At 32.9% G+C, this 15,749-nt stretch overlaps 1 protein-coding gene across 1 annotated transcript in view; it reads left to right on the top strand.

The window, feature by feature from the left end:
• Positions 1 to 12,309, top strand: part of LOC145291309 (anaphase-promoting complex subunit 7-like) — a 50,737-nt gene extending 38,428 nt beyond the window's left edge. The window contains exons 14-17 of the mRNA XM_080137031.1: positions 610 to 722; positions 6,256 to 6,372; positions 10,609 to 10,744; positions 11,575 to 12,309. Of these exons, the coding sequence (XP_079993157.1) occupies positions 610 to 722; positions 6,256 to 6,372; positions 10,609 to 10,744; positions 11,575 to 11,631 (423 nt within the window). The 3' untranslated portion in view covers positions 11,632 to 12,309. The remainder of the gene's footprint in view (positions 1 to 609; positions 723 to 6,255; positions 6,373 to 10,608; positions 10,745 to 11,574) is intronic.
• The last annotated feature ends 3,440 nt before the right edge of the window (positions 12,310 to 15,749 follow it).

Below are 15,749 nucleotides of genomic sequence, written 5' to 3'. Positions count from 1 at the left end.
ATTAAGGCTTAATTCCTTGAAAAATGTTTGTCACCATCTGATGTCTCTTATATACTAAAACTCTATTTTAAATTAGTCAATAAAGAAAAATGCCAACCAGCAATTGCAAATTTTTTCATTTGCATCTTCCTGTTGGATGATATCGAATGAAAACATCCCAGCCTCAAACTCAAAACGAGGCAATGTTATCAAACAGGAAAAAAAAAAAATAACAAACAGCGTTTAAAGCAAGAAAAAGAAATGGCTACTGTATGTAAAATTTTATGGAAAAAAATACTTTTTGACAAAGAAAATAATGAAACAACTGTTATAATTTTTTTTTTTTTTTTTTTTTACAAAAAAGTTAAGATTTGTTTAATTATTTATCATGAATCAAAGAAAAATGACATAATTTCGTATATTTTCTCATACTCTTCTGTATGTGTAAATTCCCATTTTTATTATCAATTTTAGATCCTAAATTATAATTCTGTTAATTTCAAATAAATTTCTGGTGCAGAACATTTGATTTTCTTATATTGTTCATTGCAAAATCCACTTGTTTTATTTTATTTTATTTTTTTTCATAACTAAACCTGTTTCTTTTTTTTTTATTGTTTCTCTTTTTAGGCCAAACAATATGTTGAGAAAGCAATGAAACTTGATGCTTCTTACCTTGAAGCAGTTTATGTTATGACGTTTATACTTGGAAAAGAGCAACAATATGACAAAGCCATTGAACTGTTAGTTATTTTTCTTTTTACATTTTCTAAATATTAAAAACGGGGTTCTTGTCCAGAATTTCCACTTTATAAAAAAAAAAAAAAAAAAAAAAATTCTATATGGTGCATGTATCTGTGACAAAACAAAAATATCAAATTCCAAAAATCACAAAAATTGATCCAGTAGTTTTATTTTTAAATAAGAAAAGCAAATTTTAAGAGTAACCAAGAATTGGCACAGTGCCATTTTGATGTAGGGGGCTAATATCTGGGACATAATTTGCAGGGGTACTATGTAGGGAGTTGAGCAGCAAGATGTCTGTTTACATTACACTTGAACTTCTGCATGTCAGTACAGTCAGAGAAGCAGGAACCCGGAAGGGAATTCCAAAGTCTGGCAGTCCTAGGGAAGAAACTATTAGAGTAGAAGGCTTTCTTATATCTAGGGATTTCTACTGTGGAGGGGTGGGATTTTGCTGTTTGTTGGGGGTATTTACGTCGAGGAGGTACAAGGGCTTGTAGTTTGTCGGAGCACCTATCATAAAAGTACTTGTAAAACAGGCAGAGAGATGCATCACTTCGGCGATGGGACAGTGGTTGAAGCCTAGTTGATAGTGTGGGATCTATTAGGGACTCTCTTTTGAACCCTGTCTAAGAGGAAAAGACTAGTAACAGATGTTTTGAAAAGAATTTCAAGAAACAAACTTGTGTGATTTATGTTTTAATGCTTGTGAATTTCCATTAAATGTTTAAAAATGATTTTCTTTATAAAAATAAAACTCCTTGATCAATTTACATGATTTTTGGAATATATTTTTGTTTTGTCACGGGTGTGCACATAATGCATATTTTTCTTTATTTTTGTTATTTAATATAAGGGGAGTTCTAGGCAAAAACCCAAAACTGCTCTGCATTAAAAAAGAAAATAAAAATTATGAGTCTGTTTTAGAAAATTAAAATAACGATAGACATTTTACATGAAAAAATTAAACAATGCTAACTATTCCAGTGTTTAACCAAAGCATTTACACATCAATATATTCCAGTTGTTTATTGTTTAACTGTTTCCCTCTAGTAGAAACTGTTGGACAAATACTAGAGACTGAGTGTTTTACATTTTAAATTCATGCAGGTGGCTTTTTTCATGCTATGTCTATGTTGTGTGGTTGAGATTTCTCATTCTATCCGGTGCTAACAGGTTACAGCCTTTTTCCAATGATGATGCAACTGCTGAATCTTTATACTCTTGCTATTGTTGAGTATCTTTAGAAGCCTTTACATGATGACTAGTCAATCATGGTAGCCATATCTATGGAGCATTCAGCTGCACTCAATCTACAATGATTGATCAAAGGTGTAACTATGTGTACTTCTCTCATCGGGCCATGATCCTCTTTTTCACTATGTCAAGCTAAAGTTATCCATTGATCCAGTCAGTGCTGTAATAAACAATTTGCATCCCAAGCAAAACAACACAAGTTCAATTTAAAACCATGTTTTTTTTATTCTGAACAAGTGACATTCATCACTTCATCAAGGTTGGATTGCAGATTTGTAGATACTTGCTCAATCAGACCAACGCACATAAATCCCATTACACAGTTTCTTGGCTGAAAGACTCGAAAGAACTCGACCAATCTTTCAGGTGGCAGGGGGTCTCAGCTCTGCCCTCCCCCTCCGGACTATGACCCCTTTCTCTGCTTCTTTTCATCTCCAGAGATCTTTTCACTCTTGACTGATTCTGGCCTTTTGTTAATTGTTATTTTTCAGTGGTTATTGGAGACATCTGCAATTGTTTCTATTCATAGGGATTTTTTTCTGAAACTCATCTATGAAGGCCACAAAAGCTGATCCCAACACAGCTTTTCCACTAAATCGAGTACTCTCTTTTAGAAGATCTCCTGAGTGATCTGACTTTGGCCAGAGTTATTTTCAGTGCTTTGTGCCCCCTCCCACCTCTCTTCCCTCGGTTAAGCATCTGACAACTGCACTGTCTGCCATTCACATGCACTTGTGAAACATGCTGCACTGCACATTTTTTTTTTTTTTTAATTTTTATTTTATACAAGGTGATCACTTATTAAGGCCCAAAGGCCACTCAAGAATAAGGGTTAATGAATGTAAAGTGGTAGTTTAGTAATCGTTATTGGTGTAGATTGGGTAGAATTTGGATTATTTAAGGGGACTGCTGAACAAGAACTTGTTTACATTGGACTTGAAGACTACCATATTGTAATCGGCTGGGAAGCAGACCAGTAGAACAGTGTTCCACATGTGGGTAGTTCTAGGAATGAAGCTTTTTTTCATGGAATCTGTGTTTAAATTTAGGCACAGATAGTGGGGAAAATTGTTGATAGTGGGTGTAGATATTCAAGTATTTTTTTTTTGTGAAAGTTTGGCAAGGGAGCAAAGATTGGAACTCAGACTAGCGCTTGCCATGAAAATAACGATAGAGCAAACTCCCAACATCTTTCCTGTGGGGAAAGAGGTTGCAGGAAAGAGAAAAGGGCATTGCCAACTAGGCTTTGAAGCTAGTTTGGAACTTTATCATGGCAAGATAGGTGTGCCAAGCAGCTTCTGCACAGATGTGGCAACAGTGTTCTATTTTAGGATGTATTTGGTTTTTATACAGATAGAGAATTGCATTGGTAGTGAGATTCCTACTCGAGCAGTACAATAATCCAACCATTTTTCCAGCGATCTTGGCAACATATTTGATGTATGTGTTCCATTTCAGATCAGGAGTGAAGCTCAGTCCCAGAAGCTTGTCAAGACATGGAGCTTCCTCAAGACGAAAGCCATTCCTTTTAATTGAGGCCAGATGGGAGTCAGAACGATTATGAAGAAAAGAGAGAAGCTTGGTTTTAGATGCATTAAAATTAACCAGCCACTTTGCAAAAATCACATTAATTGAACAAGTATCCTCACACCAAGCAAAACTTTAAGTCCAGTTTATAAATAATAGATGTTTATTATTACAATGTCTACAAATGATCTAAGAATGTGATTTGGGAAATCATTGAAGATCAAGAAGAGATGGAACCCTGAGGGACGCCAACATTAATACTATGAGCTTCTGATTTCTGCCCATCGATGATTACTCTTATAAGCCTATCAGAAAGGATTTAATAATCAAGAGGATATTTCCAGCTATTCTTTAACTTGAAATCTTGTGAAGTAGACCTTTATGCCATACCCTATCAGAAGTCTTGGATATATTAAGAGCGATTGCTCTAGAAACAGGCCCTTGTCAAGAGATTCACTATTTCTGTGTGATACTAAAGTACATCAGCTTTAGATCTAGCAGAACGAAAACCATATTGCATGTCACTGAGTAGGTTATTTCTACTAAGCTGGTTGACCACTTCTCTATTTATCTCCGATTCCAGCAACTTACTCATTATGCACAGGAGAGGTAGATGACTGATCTCTAGAATTTTTAAATACTGGCTAAACTGAAGCTTTCCAGGGTGTTGGGAAGCATTTGTCCTTAAGGCAATGTTTAAACAGGTTTGTAAGTATAGGAGCTAGTTCCAGTTGAATCTTAGTGAGCACTATGATTGGAATGCTGTCAGGACCAGTTGCTTTATTGGAATCAAAGTCTTTGATAAGCATGCACAGATATTTGTATATTACATAGCATATTTTCAGACATAGGAGGAAATGCAGTGGGTAGACGGCCATGGTTAAGAAGGGAAGAATTTGCTTATGTTCAATCTCCTCTCGTCATGTTAATCTAGATGGTTTGGTAATTCACAAAATAACTGATCATCCGAGTGAGCTAGACCATGCAGGATGGGCCAAGATTTCTCAAATTCTCCTAGAAGATCTTTGGTCAGTAATTCTGTGTAAGGATGAGCATTATCATGATGGAAGATGAATCCCTTCCCGTTGACTAAATAAGGTCATTTTCGGGTCAACATAGGCTTGAATATTGCAGAAAAATATAAATGATACTTTACTAATCTGAAAGAAAAAGTTATAAATTAATCATGGTGACATGTTTACGTAACAATATGCATGAAGTAAAATACAATGGTTTAAAATGCTCCTTTTACAAAGCAGCAAAATCTTTTGCACCAAAATAATATTACTAAACAGGCTTTTATTTAGTGTGTGGAGTTTTTAATAAAAAATATCAGAATAATATCAACAAAAAGCTTAATACATATAGCATAATGCATATTGTAGAAAATAAATCAAATACATTTTAATTCATGCAGATTTCATATTTATTATGAGAGGGCCAATTTTCTATTGAATATTATATTGTACCTAATATATAGTACTGATTTCAAAAGAAATGACTTTAGTGCCATCAGATAGAATTAAAACCAAAACATTTAGTGCTCCAGCTACGTTCCTTACTGTTTGAACTATCAACAGATAGATAATAAAGATTCAGTTAAACCAATTCAAGCTATGAATGAATTTGTGCATGCACAAAAGTAATAGAAATATGAAAATTGGTATTAAAGCTCTTGGAAGCACAAATTTTATTAAAAGAAGGGGGGGGAATTTTTGCTTTTTTTTTTTTGATGATGAAATATGTCGGCAAGTTGAAATGCTCAAAGATTTTACTCATTATAAACCATCCTTAGTGTATGATTATTCTTTCCTGTTAATTTCAATGTTATGTGACTAGTAGTTTAAGAATTTATCAGTTAAATATTTGGTGCTTATGCAGTTTAGCAAGGATATTAAAAAATGAAGATAGAGAAAAATCAAGTAGTTTTTTTTTTTATTCAGACAATCATGCTGGAGACATATTGGCAAGTTTAGCTACGAGGAGGAGGGGGGGCAAGGGGCAATAACTCCATCTAGTTCTTGAAGTTTGCCAAAACTTGACAAGATTATTTTTAGTTTTAAATAATTTTAGGTATTCCTTTTTTTTCTGTCTTTTTTTTTTTTTTTTTTCTTTCAAAAAATCGTTTCAAAATTTAGTCATAAAATTTAGAACTTCGTGTGCACTTTGACAAACTTCAAGAATTAGATAAAGTTATCTCCCCTTGGTGCCCACTCTCTTCGTAGCGAAAATTGCCAATGTCTTTGTTGCAATTGTCTGAATAAAATTTGATTTTCCTCTGTAAAAAAAAAAAAAAAAAAAGGAAAAAACAATTACTTGATTAAATGAGGCAATTTTTCTTTTACGAGAACTTCATTCCATAGCGGGCACATACATAATACATTTTTCTAAACTGCATAAGCACCAAGTATTTTCACACACACGCACGCACATATGCCCAGTTTTATTTTTATAGATAAAAACATTGATCGGACAAAATGATATATTTTCATTGCTCATTCATTGTTATAAATAAACAAATATAAGCATCAATATAAAATATCCTTCTCTGCTTAATGAGACCAGCATGCATTTCTCAGGGAAGCTCTGTTTGTTCTAGATAAAAGATCAAGAAATATTCTCCAGTTTCTTTATTCCGTTCCATCAGATAAAGTTGTATTCTTGTTGAAGAAAAACTTGTTCGAAAATCTTATGTGATAATTTTTTTAGATAAAACTAATTTATTTTGATATTTTCTTCCTCTCACAGATTGCGTAAAACTCTTGTGAATCACAATACGTGTCATCTTCATCAAATGCTCGGAGATTTCCTTTCTCAGACCAATGAGGCCTTAGAGGCTGTCAACCATTACAGCATTGCACTCAGGTAACCTTTTTATTATTTTATTATATGGGGAGGGGGAAGTCAATTTATTAATAAAATAAGACAACTCGGTTCTTGTCCTATATTAAAAACTAAAAGAAAAATCTATATGATATATGTACCCATGATGAAACGAAAATATAATTTTCCCAAAATCACATGAATTGAACAAATATCCTCACACCAAGTAAAACTTGAAGTCCAGTTTATAAATAAATAATAGATGTTTATTTTTTTTAGTTTACAAATGTTATGTTTACTTCAGTTAATGACAGACTTGAAACACCAAATCTTTGTTTGACCACACTGAGACCCATGCCTCATTAACAGAGTTCATTATTGAATCTCAAGGTGTTAACCTGCCTAGAGGGACCCCATGGCCGAACTGTCCTGCCGAGTAACCGTCATCAGAATTAAACGTCTTGTCTCTAACGTTTGACTCCTCTTCTTCTAGGACATGAAGCGGATGGCTATGACCATCTCTCCTTATATTCTCCTGCCCTGAGATCTCTTCACACTTGGCTGATCTGGCCCTTTGTTAGTAGTCACTGTTCGTCTGTCTTAAGATTAGCTGCTTTAGACATTTACTTAAAATAACATTTAAGACTGTTCCCATTCCTGAGATTTACCTGCAAATAACCTTGAACATTATTTTTCTCACAAAGGCATTCCCAGTGGTGTTTCTCTCATTCTCTGATTTTTTAAACAAAGAAATTTTTTGATGGTTTTGTTGGTCAGAGATATTTTCAGTTTTCTGCACCCCACCTTCATCTGGTCACGCATTTATCATTGCAAAATCTGCCATTCACATGTACTGCATTGCACATTTGTACATTGTTAACACTTTTTAGTGGACATGTCTAGCCATTATCTCTAGTGGACATTGGGGTAGTCCCTTTGGGTAGTTGAATGAAGATAACTTAGAAAAAGGTTGGAATTTAAAATTTTCAATCAAAAATATGTATATTCTAACTTATGAGCAGGAGAGAGCAGTTAATCGAACCTCTGCGCATGAGATAGTTAGAGTTGAATCCCTCAGAAGCAACTGGTTTTTAGTGGCTTTCGGGGAGGGGGGTAGATAGTCTGTTGATATCAGTTTGGACTTATGCTTAGTCTGGTAAAAGTCTTTCAGCTGCTGTTGTTCAGAAAATGAATACTATTTGAAAAGAAAAATAAACCTTTTTGATTGTTTTTAAATTGTGGTTTTATGTGGCGGGAGAATCAAACAATAGCAGCAAGCAGGATGATCGTGGGTTGTGCAGTGGATACACACATGCATGTGTATAGTTTTAGGAGATGTATATTTTGGTAACAAATAGCCATTAAATGATAGTTTATATTTAATCCATAGATGTGGGTCTGACTGCTGTAGTAACTAGGAGTAACCCTACATTCCTCCAAGCTCCCAAATTGGGACTTCATCACTGGATTCATTTTTTTTTTTTATTGTATCCAGGATGGTTGAGGTAGATGGATTTAAGTAGCTAATAGGTTTGAGAAATAAAATAGGCAGAGAAAAAAGATAGAAAGGATTGGGTAAACCTGGGAGTAAGGGTGATACCACACTTCTCAAAGCTCCCAAATTGAAGCCTCACCATTGGATGTAGTTTTTTGTCATGCGCAGAATGGTGAAGGTGGGTGGATTTAAGTAGTTGATATAGTTGAAACAAAGTAGGCAGAGAAAAGGGTAGAAAAGGCTAAGTCAGAGTGGACCTGGGAGTAGTGATAACTAACATACGACTCCACACTTAATAAAACTCAGAAATTGGGGTCTCACCACTGAGTAAAGTTTTGTCATCTCCAAAATGGGAAAGTAGAGCCTTAGTATTTGATAAGCTTACGAAATGAGTCGATATAAAAGAGGTAGAAATATGAATTTTTATGAGGTAGAGTAGAGGCAAACACCTTGTCCAAGACAGTTTAAATGGGACCTTTACAGGCATCACCATTTTAAGTCAGAGTGGACCCGGGAGTAATGGTAACTATGGAGCGACTCTACGCTCCTCCAGGGCTCCCAAAGTGGAGCCTTATCAGTGGATGCCGATTTTAAGTTCATACCCAGAACCATTTTGATCATGAAAATTGAAAATATAAACATGACAGATTACCAAACAAAAAAAAGAGCCTATCATAAAAATACAGAAATTAAATTTAAAATAATGAACATTATCTATAGAAATCATTTGATGTTTTAGAAAACGCATTTCTTTAATTCTTATTGTAAAAATTATATTTAAGAAAAGTATATTAGTTACTAACGACCTATTCATGCAGATTTCATATTTATTATTACAGTCAGTTCTCTATTGAATATTACATTGTACCTAATAAATAATATTGATTTTTAAAGATTTAAAAAAAAATGACTTGTGTGCCATCAACTAGATTTGAAACCAAAACATTTAGCGCTCTAGACACGTTTCCTACATATTGAGCTATTGACAGATAAGAAAGATTAAAAATTAAACTAATTCAATGAATAAATGAATTTGTGTATGTGCAAAAGTAATAGAAATATGTTGGTAAGTTAAAATGAACATTTTTGCATTTCAACTTGCCTACATATTTCTGTATGCATTATTAATCCATCCAAACAAAGATTTTACTTGTTATAAACCATTCTTGGTATATGATTACTATTTCCTGTCAATTTCAGTTTTATGTGACTAATAATCTAAGAGTTTATCAGTTAAATATTTTCACGCACATACATCTATTGTTTTATTTATATAGATATGTGTGTGTATAATATAAATATCAATTTGACAAAAAGGGTTATTACTATAAAATAATTGGAATAAAGTTGAATACATAACATATCAACGCAATGCATACACATGCACTACATTCACAAGTACAGGGTGAGTCATGGGAAAGGAATGTTTTTGATTCACCATGTTTCACATAAGTGTCATAAGCAAACACACGGTATTCACGACTCCACAGTACATAAGGGCAATTAATTAGAAAGAAAAGCAATTCAAAATCAATAACTAAAACAAAATTTAACATAAAAGATAAACAAGTAACAACAAACTAAACGGCATCTTAAGGTTGTTAAAGACTACTTTCCTCACTCTATTCCTTACTCAATGAGAGCAAGGAGTGTTCTAAAATAATCCGTTTCCTGTGACTCACTGTACATGAACACAAACATATACACTATATATGTGCATACATGTTTGAGCTGATATTTTATTCCAAATCCATTTTTCTCAGTAAATATACTGACAATATATTAACTGAGAAAGTTGGACTTTGAATAAAGTCACAGCTGAAACATGTATGCACATATGTAGCCAAAAATATTTGTAGAAATCAAAAAGCTGAATGTCTGTGTGTGTGTGTGTGTGTGTGTGTGTCTGGTCACGAATAGGCTCCTATATGGTTGACTATTTTAAAAAAACTGATTACATATAATGATAGAAGATGTATCGAGACATAGGAATGGGTATGTTTGATCTGGCAGAACGGTGGTTCATTAAAATTGTGGGGTTTGCATTCGCATCTGGTCCACAAAGTATGGAAATAAAAAATTTAAGAATTAAAAAAAAAAACGTTTACAAGTGTTTTTGATATAGATGTACATAAGAATACTTTGATAAGTATGTTTTAACTTAAATAGGGATGGTATAATAAAATTGTGGGATCTGCGTTCGCGTCTGGCCTCCATAGAATGGAAATAAAAATAAAGACTTTTCATATCTATCTGCGTAAGTATACTTTGATAATTATGTTTGTTTGAAGAAATATGGTATAATAAAATTATGGGGTGTTCGTTCGCGCCTGATCGCCATAGAATGGAAATATGTCACAAAGTTTAACAAGGTTTCTTAATATAGATCCACAGAATATTGTGATAAGTGTTTCAGTGTGAACAGGTATGGTATAATAAATTATGGGGTTTATCTATTTTATTTTTACTTTCATCATATTTTGTTTTGGTTTTGATACCCCCAAATTCGAAGCTATCTCTTTACAACCCTTCCTTTTCATAACCTATCATACTTTAAAAAATCAGAGTCTATTTTCTGTAGGTTGTTTTTGAACCCAGTCAATGACGGGTACTTTTGCTAGTGTGTGTATATATATATATATATATATATATATATATATATATATATATATATATATATATATATATGCACAAATTTTGCATTTGTGTGTCGCCTTCTCTCCACTTCCACCATCCATGAAAGAATATTTTGTCTCTAAAATGAATAATTTTAACAAATTCAGAATGGATCCAGCCAACTTGCATGCGAAAGAAGGAATCCAACGAATAGAAAAACAGACTGACAATGGCCTCGAAGGTTCCTATGATGTTGAGGTCGAAGATATGGAAGGGAGCGATAACGATGGTAATAATCCTTTAGTAAGTTTACATCTTTCGCTTTTTCTTCATCAACTTAGAAATGTATTCTTGCTTATTTCATGAATAAATGTCAAAAGTGGCGCTCATTTCTCTCGCTAACAGTAAAGTCAAAACGCAAAATTTCAACTTAATTCAACATAATAAACACATGCAACCTATTTTTATATGCTGCTAATGTATGTGATTTCAGGTTAACTAATTTGCATATTGGTTTTGAAAAAGAACATTTTATTATTTATTTATTTATTTAATAGTTGTTTTGATTTTAATATCAAAGAGTTTTGTTTTGCAATCTTGTTTTATTTTGTGGACAAATATTTAGTATTTGTATTTAATTTTCCTTTTTTTTTTTTTTTAGAATAACCATATGAATATGATTTTCAATAAATTTCTATCTATTTCTAAAGTGTAGCAGCAAATCAATCGCTTTTAAAATTTCAATTTGTATTGAAAATTACCAATTGTTTACATCAATAAATGAGAAAAGGTTTTGCTTTATGTTTACAACGAAGTTATGAATAAGATGATTATTACCGTATATTCTGGCATATAAGACAACCCTTTAAGTTAAAAAATCATCTTTAAAAACCAATAAGATACCGGGTGTTGCAATCTCTAGCCTAGGCTAAACAAACATGGTTTCATGATTTAGCAGTCATCTTATACAACCGATATATAATAAATTTGTTAAAATTTGCTCCAATTTTGTACCTTGTCTTATCTGACTTATATGCCGAATATACAGTATTTTAAATTAATGATTCAAGTATTTAAAGTAGCAAACTACTAATCTGCTTTTTTAATATGAAAATTGTTTTCTGTGATTTCAGGGTGATTTAGAAGGAAGTGATGTTGAAAGTAATTGGTCAGAGACAGACTTCAGCTAACAGCGTCCACTCCCTAGGGAAACTAGGGAGCAATTCTATTGAAACTGACTTCATTTTTTTTTTTCTTCTTTTTTTAATGGGAAGGAGTCGTGAACAATTTTGGAAGTTGAAAAACTAAATCAGCCATTCTTACCACCAAAACAAAACTGCCAACCTTTCAGCTCTTGGCATTCAGTGGCAATTTGGAAATAGCAACAAAGTTGCTATTAGCAAAAAGTTTGGCAAGGCTTGTGGGTGGGATAGTAGGTATTTTTTTTAAGATGAATCCTTGACAATTGTTTAAAGATTGTTTTTATGGTTTTTCAAATGAGATTAGAAAGAGTACATTTTAATCCCAAAAAATTCTGAGATTTACTGATAAAAGAACCAGAAAAAGTAACATGATTCTTCTCCCAAATCATGCCAATTGATTTTTTTTTTTTTTTTTTTTTTTTTTTTTTTTTAAGATTTGCTAAGGAAGAGTTCTCTTCCCTTTTTCAATGAGAACATTATTTCAATTTGGAAATGTGTGAATACCTGCATCAAAGTAAAGGACGCGCACACACACACGCCAATGTTTTTTCACTGAAAAACTCTTAAATGATCGAAACTTTGCACTCCACGATGTACATTGGAGCGTTAATTAATGAAAATGAAGTAATAATCAAAGCTATGAATTTTTAAAAGGAAAAAAATTAACTGCAACTTTTTCAAAATAAAAGCAAGAAAAACTTTTTAAAATGAAAACTAAAATCTTAACTTTTTCATGCTGCCAGTCACTTGATCATTACGAAAAAGATTCAAGTTTATTATATATATATATATTTTTTTTTTTAAATTTCTTTCTTTTTGTTTATTGTTTTGTTTGTTTTTGTTTTGTTAGAATAAAATTTTAATCCATTTTGTCAGATAAACTCAGATTCATTGGCACTAAAAATAAAAAAATAAAATCTTTGAATCAAGAAAAATCTGATTTCACTGTAAAGAATGATTGAACATTTTTGTTTAGTTTAAAAAGAAAAAAAATGGTTGAACTTTTTTTTTTTTTTAGTTTAAAAGAAGAAAAAAATAGGTCTGATAAACAAATCAAGTTTCATTTAAGCAAATAAAATTTTTTGTTGGTTTCATTTTTATTGTTTCTAAGAATGAATTCTTACACTTTTTTAGCTCATTTGATTTCAATATTTTGAATATAGCATAAGCATGTTGCCACACCAGTTCTCATTAGATCACCAAAGTTAAGCAATGTGGAGCCTGACATGTACCAGATGGGTGACTGAGGATGTTAGACATTCTATGTGATCTTATCATGACCGGCATATAGTTGTGGTTGGAGATTGCCTGTGAATTTGATATGGTAAATCCTGAGATATATTACCTACTGGTTATGAAAAAGGACAGGAAGTTCTTAAGTGATGTGTAAGTAATATTTGGAGAAGAACTTGTAATTGCATATCTGGATGTTGAAAGATACATTGTTGGGGGGTAACAAACCAGACTTGTGGGTGGATAGAAGTTTCCCCAAAGTATAGAGTGACATGATGATGAAAGAGGTTGAAAAGTGTATTAAAAAAAGCAGCGGAAACATAGGAGTGAGCAAATAAAAGGTTTAATGAATAAGGATGTGTCTCTGGAAGCAAAAAGAGCCAAGAAGGAGGCTAAGAAAACAAGGTTACCAGATATTCTATGAAGGGATGACCAAAATAGAGTATTCAGGATAACTAAATGAGTGGCAAAAGCAAATATGGGTATTGCTGGAGAGAAAAGCATTCAAAATGACAATGATATGCTAGTAATTAATGAACAGGACGAGAGCGATGTTTGGAAATGATATTATATAAGAGATTGTTGAATATTGAGTTTTTATGGAACTATAAAAATCTATATAGAACAGCTGTGGTAGCAGGTTCAACTCACAATGGAAAGCCAAGGAAAACATGAAAAGAAGTAATAAACATTATGGAACCTGAGAGACGGGGGTAAGTGATTTTGAAAGTCATTTTCTTAAAGCTGTCCAACACATGCAAGTATGTAAAACAGACGTTAAACTGAATATGATGATATTTGTGAGAGATGTTGGTGAAACACTGATTCCGATGCATATTATCTTCATTTTTTCTTCTTCGTTGAGTTTTTTTTTTTTTTTTTTTTTACATGGGGGTCACCACTTATCAAGGCCCGGATGCCACTCAGGGATAAGGGTTATTGTGTGTACAGTAATCAATGAGATAGTATTGTAGTAATCATTAGTATTGGAGATTTGATAGTGTCTTACTTAAGGGGGCGGTTTGTCAGGTTAGACATTTTGTGAATGCCTTCCAAATTTCCTGACATTTTGCGTGTATCATTGTGCTACCAACAAAAATCAGGTTGTCGTCATCAACTGACCCCCCCCCTCTCTGTATTAGATAATCATCAACATTTTGGAGTGTTTCGAATGATGAGTGACATGGGTGTATTAGTTGAGAAGTCATTTTCTCATGGAAGTTCTTACAGTGAGACAGGCAATTTTCTGTTTTATTAGAATTCTTATAGGATGATACATAAAGTGATTGAAAACGAGAAATGAATCTAATAAGAAAATACTTCTTTTTTAACTTATTTATGAACAAACAAAAAAAAAATATAATATAAATGTGGCTCCTTCTCCTGAGAGTGATCATGTGAAATATGAATTAACTGCTTATATCTAAATAGCATTTTTAAGTTTATTTTAAAACGAAAAAAAATATTGCTTCTTCACTAATTGTTTTTCAAATATGTTTTTTTGGAAAGCAAGTATAAAAAAACATGGTTCTTTAATTCAAAAGGGACACGTGTATGTACCCCATTCACTCATTCAGCGAGTAACGTCACCGAATTTGTCCATTTTGGGGTTCCGGTTGATCTCTTGGTTGGTGCTCAGTGGTCAATCTGGCAAAGGCCATAAGTGTTGAAAGGTCCTGTCTGGTGAATTACCGATTCCTCACGTTATGACAATATCAAGAGCAACTCGTCTGGCATCAGTCATTAAGGGCTGTATCACTGAGAAGTAGAGGTCATTCAAGCCAAAAGAAGGAATAACACTTTGACGACTGGTATTTTGGGTAACAGCAATAATTATTTATAGAAAACAGTCATATACTCTGATTCTTCAAAAGACTCAACTTAAGTCCTTAATGTTGGTGTCCGAACGACACCCCTTTGTAAAGTCTGGTCAATTTTCAAGTTAAGTCAGCAACCCTGCTGTTTCCGATGCACAGACATATATTGAGAATTCATCAGGGATGGGAGCTCCATCCCTTTCCCAATAGAATTCAACTCAATTCTCGACAACACCCTGTCATCTCGGATTACCAGCACAAATCCTGACTCTGCAAGGCCATGCGGGCCGAACAGATCTTTTAGTCTGCCTTTTCTCCTCCTTCGTGGAACTCAATCTATCACTGACAATCTGACATGGCCCAAACAAAGAGGCATTATTTTATTTGTTGCTGAAAATCCATTTTCCAATTTCCAAATTTTTGTCAAATTCCATTTAGGTTTATAGCCTAGAAATAATTCAATAAGGATTTTTTTGAGAAACCCTGAATAGCTCTTATCAATCCATTTTTATTCCTTCTCACAATATCTATGAACAATTACGTTTCTGCTCATTCTCTTTCAACCATCTCTTTCCTTTCTTTTCAAGTAGCTGATTCTCGACAATGTTGTTCTTTAATCTGCCAATGTTGCCATGTATAGAATAAGGTTTCTTTTTTTATTCAATTAAGAATACAAATGAACTATGTTACCTGATTTTTACTTTTAAACTTCAATTCAAGTCAGAAATTATTTTCCAAATGACAGATTAAAAATTTACAAAACTTCTTTTTAAATTCCTTTCCATGAGTCAGATGTAATTGAAAATGAACTGAACTTGTCACAGATTACTTACTACTTAGCTTATTCTTTTGTTTTTTTAGTCAAAGCTGTACTAATATTTGTCTATTATTTTGAGTGATCGTATCAATTTTATGTTCATAGTAACTGCTGTATATTCAAAGTTATCCTTGCATTTACAATCACTCTATATGCAGTCACTTAATGGTTCACTAGTAAAAATCTTATGCTTTTTTAACTCTCAAATGAATTCACTTTTTTGAACTATGTATAATCAT

Source organism: Euprymna scolopes, chromosome 2 (genome assembly GCF_053919585.1).
Source record: "Euprymna scolopes isolate OS-2025 chromosome 2, ASM5391958v1, whole genome shotgun sequence".
NCBI classification, from domain to species: domain Eukaryota; kingdom Metazoa; phylum Mollusca; class Cephalopoda; order Sepiida; family Sepiolidae; genus Euprymna; species Euprymna scolopes.
This window is presented reverse-complemented; position numbering and strand designations above follow the sequence as displayed.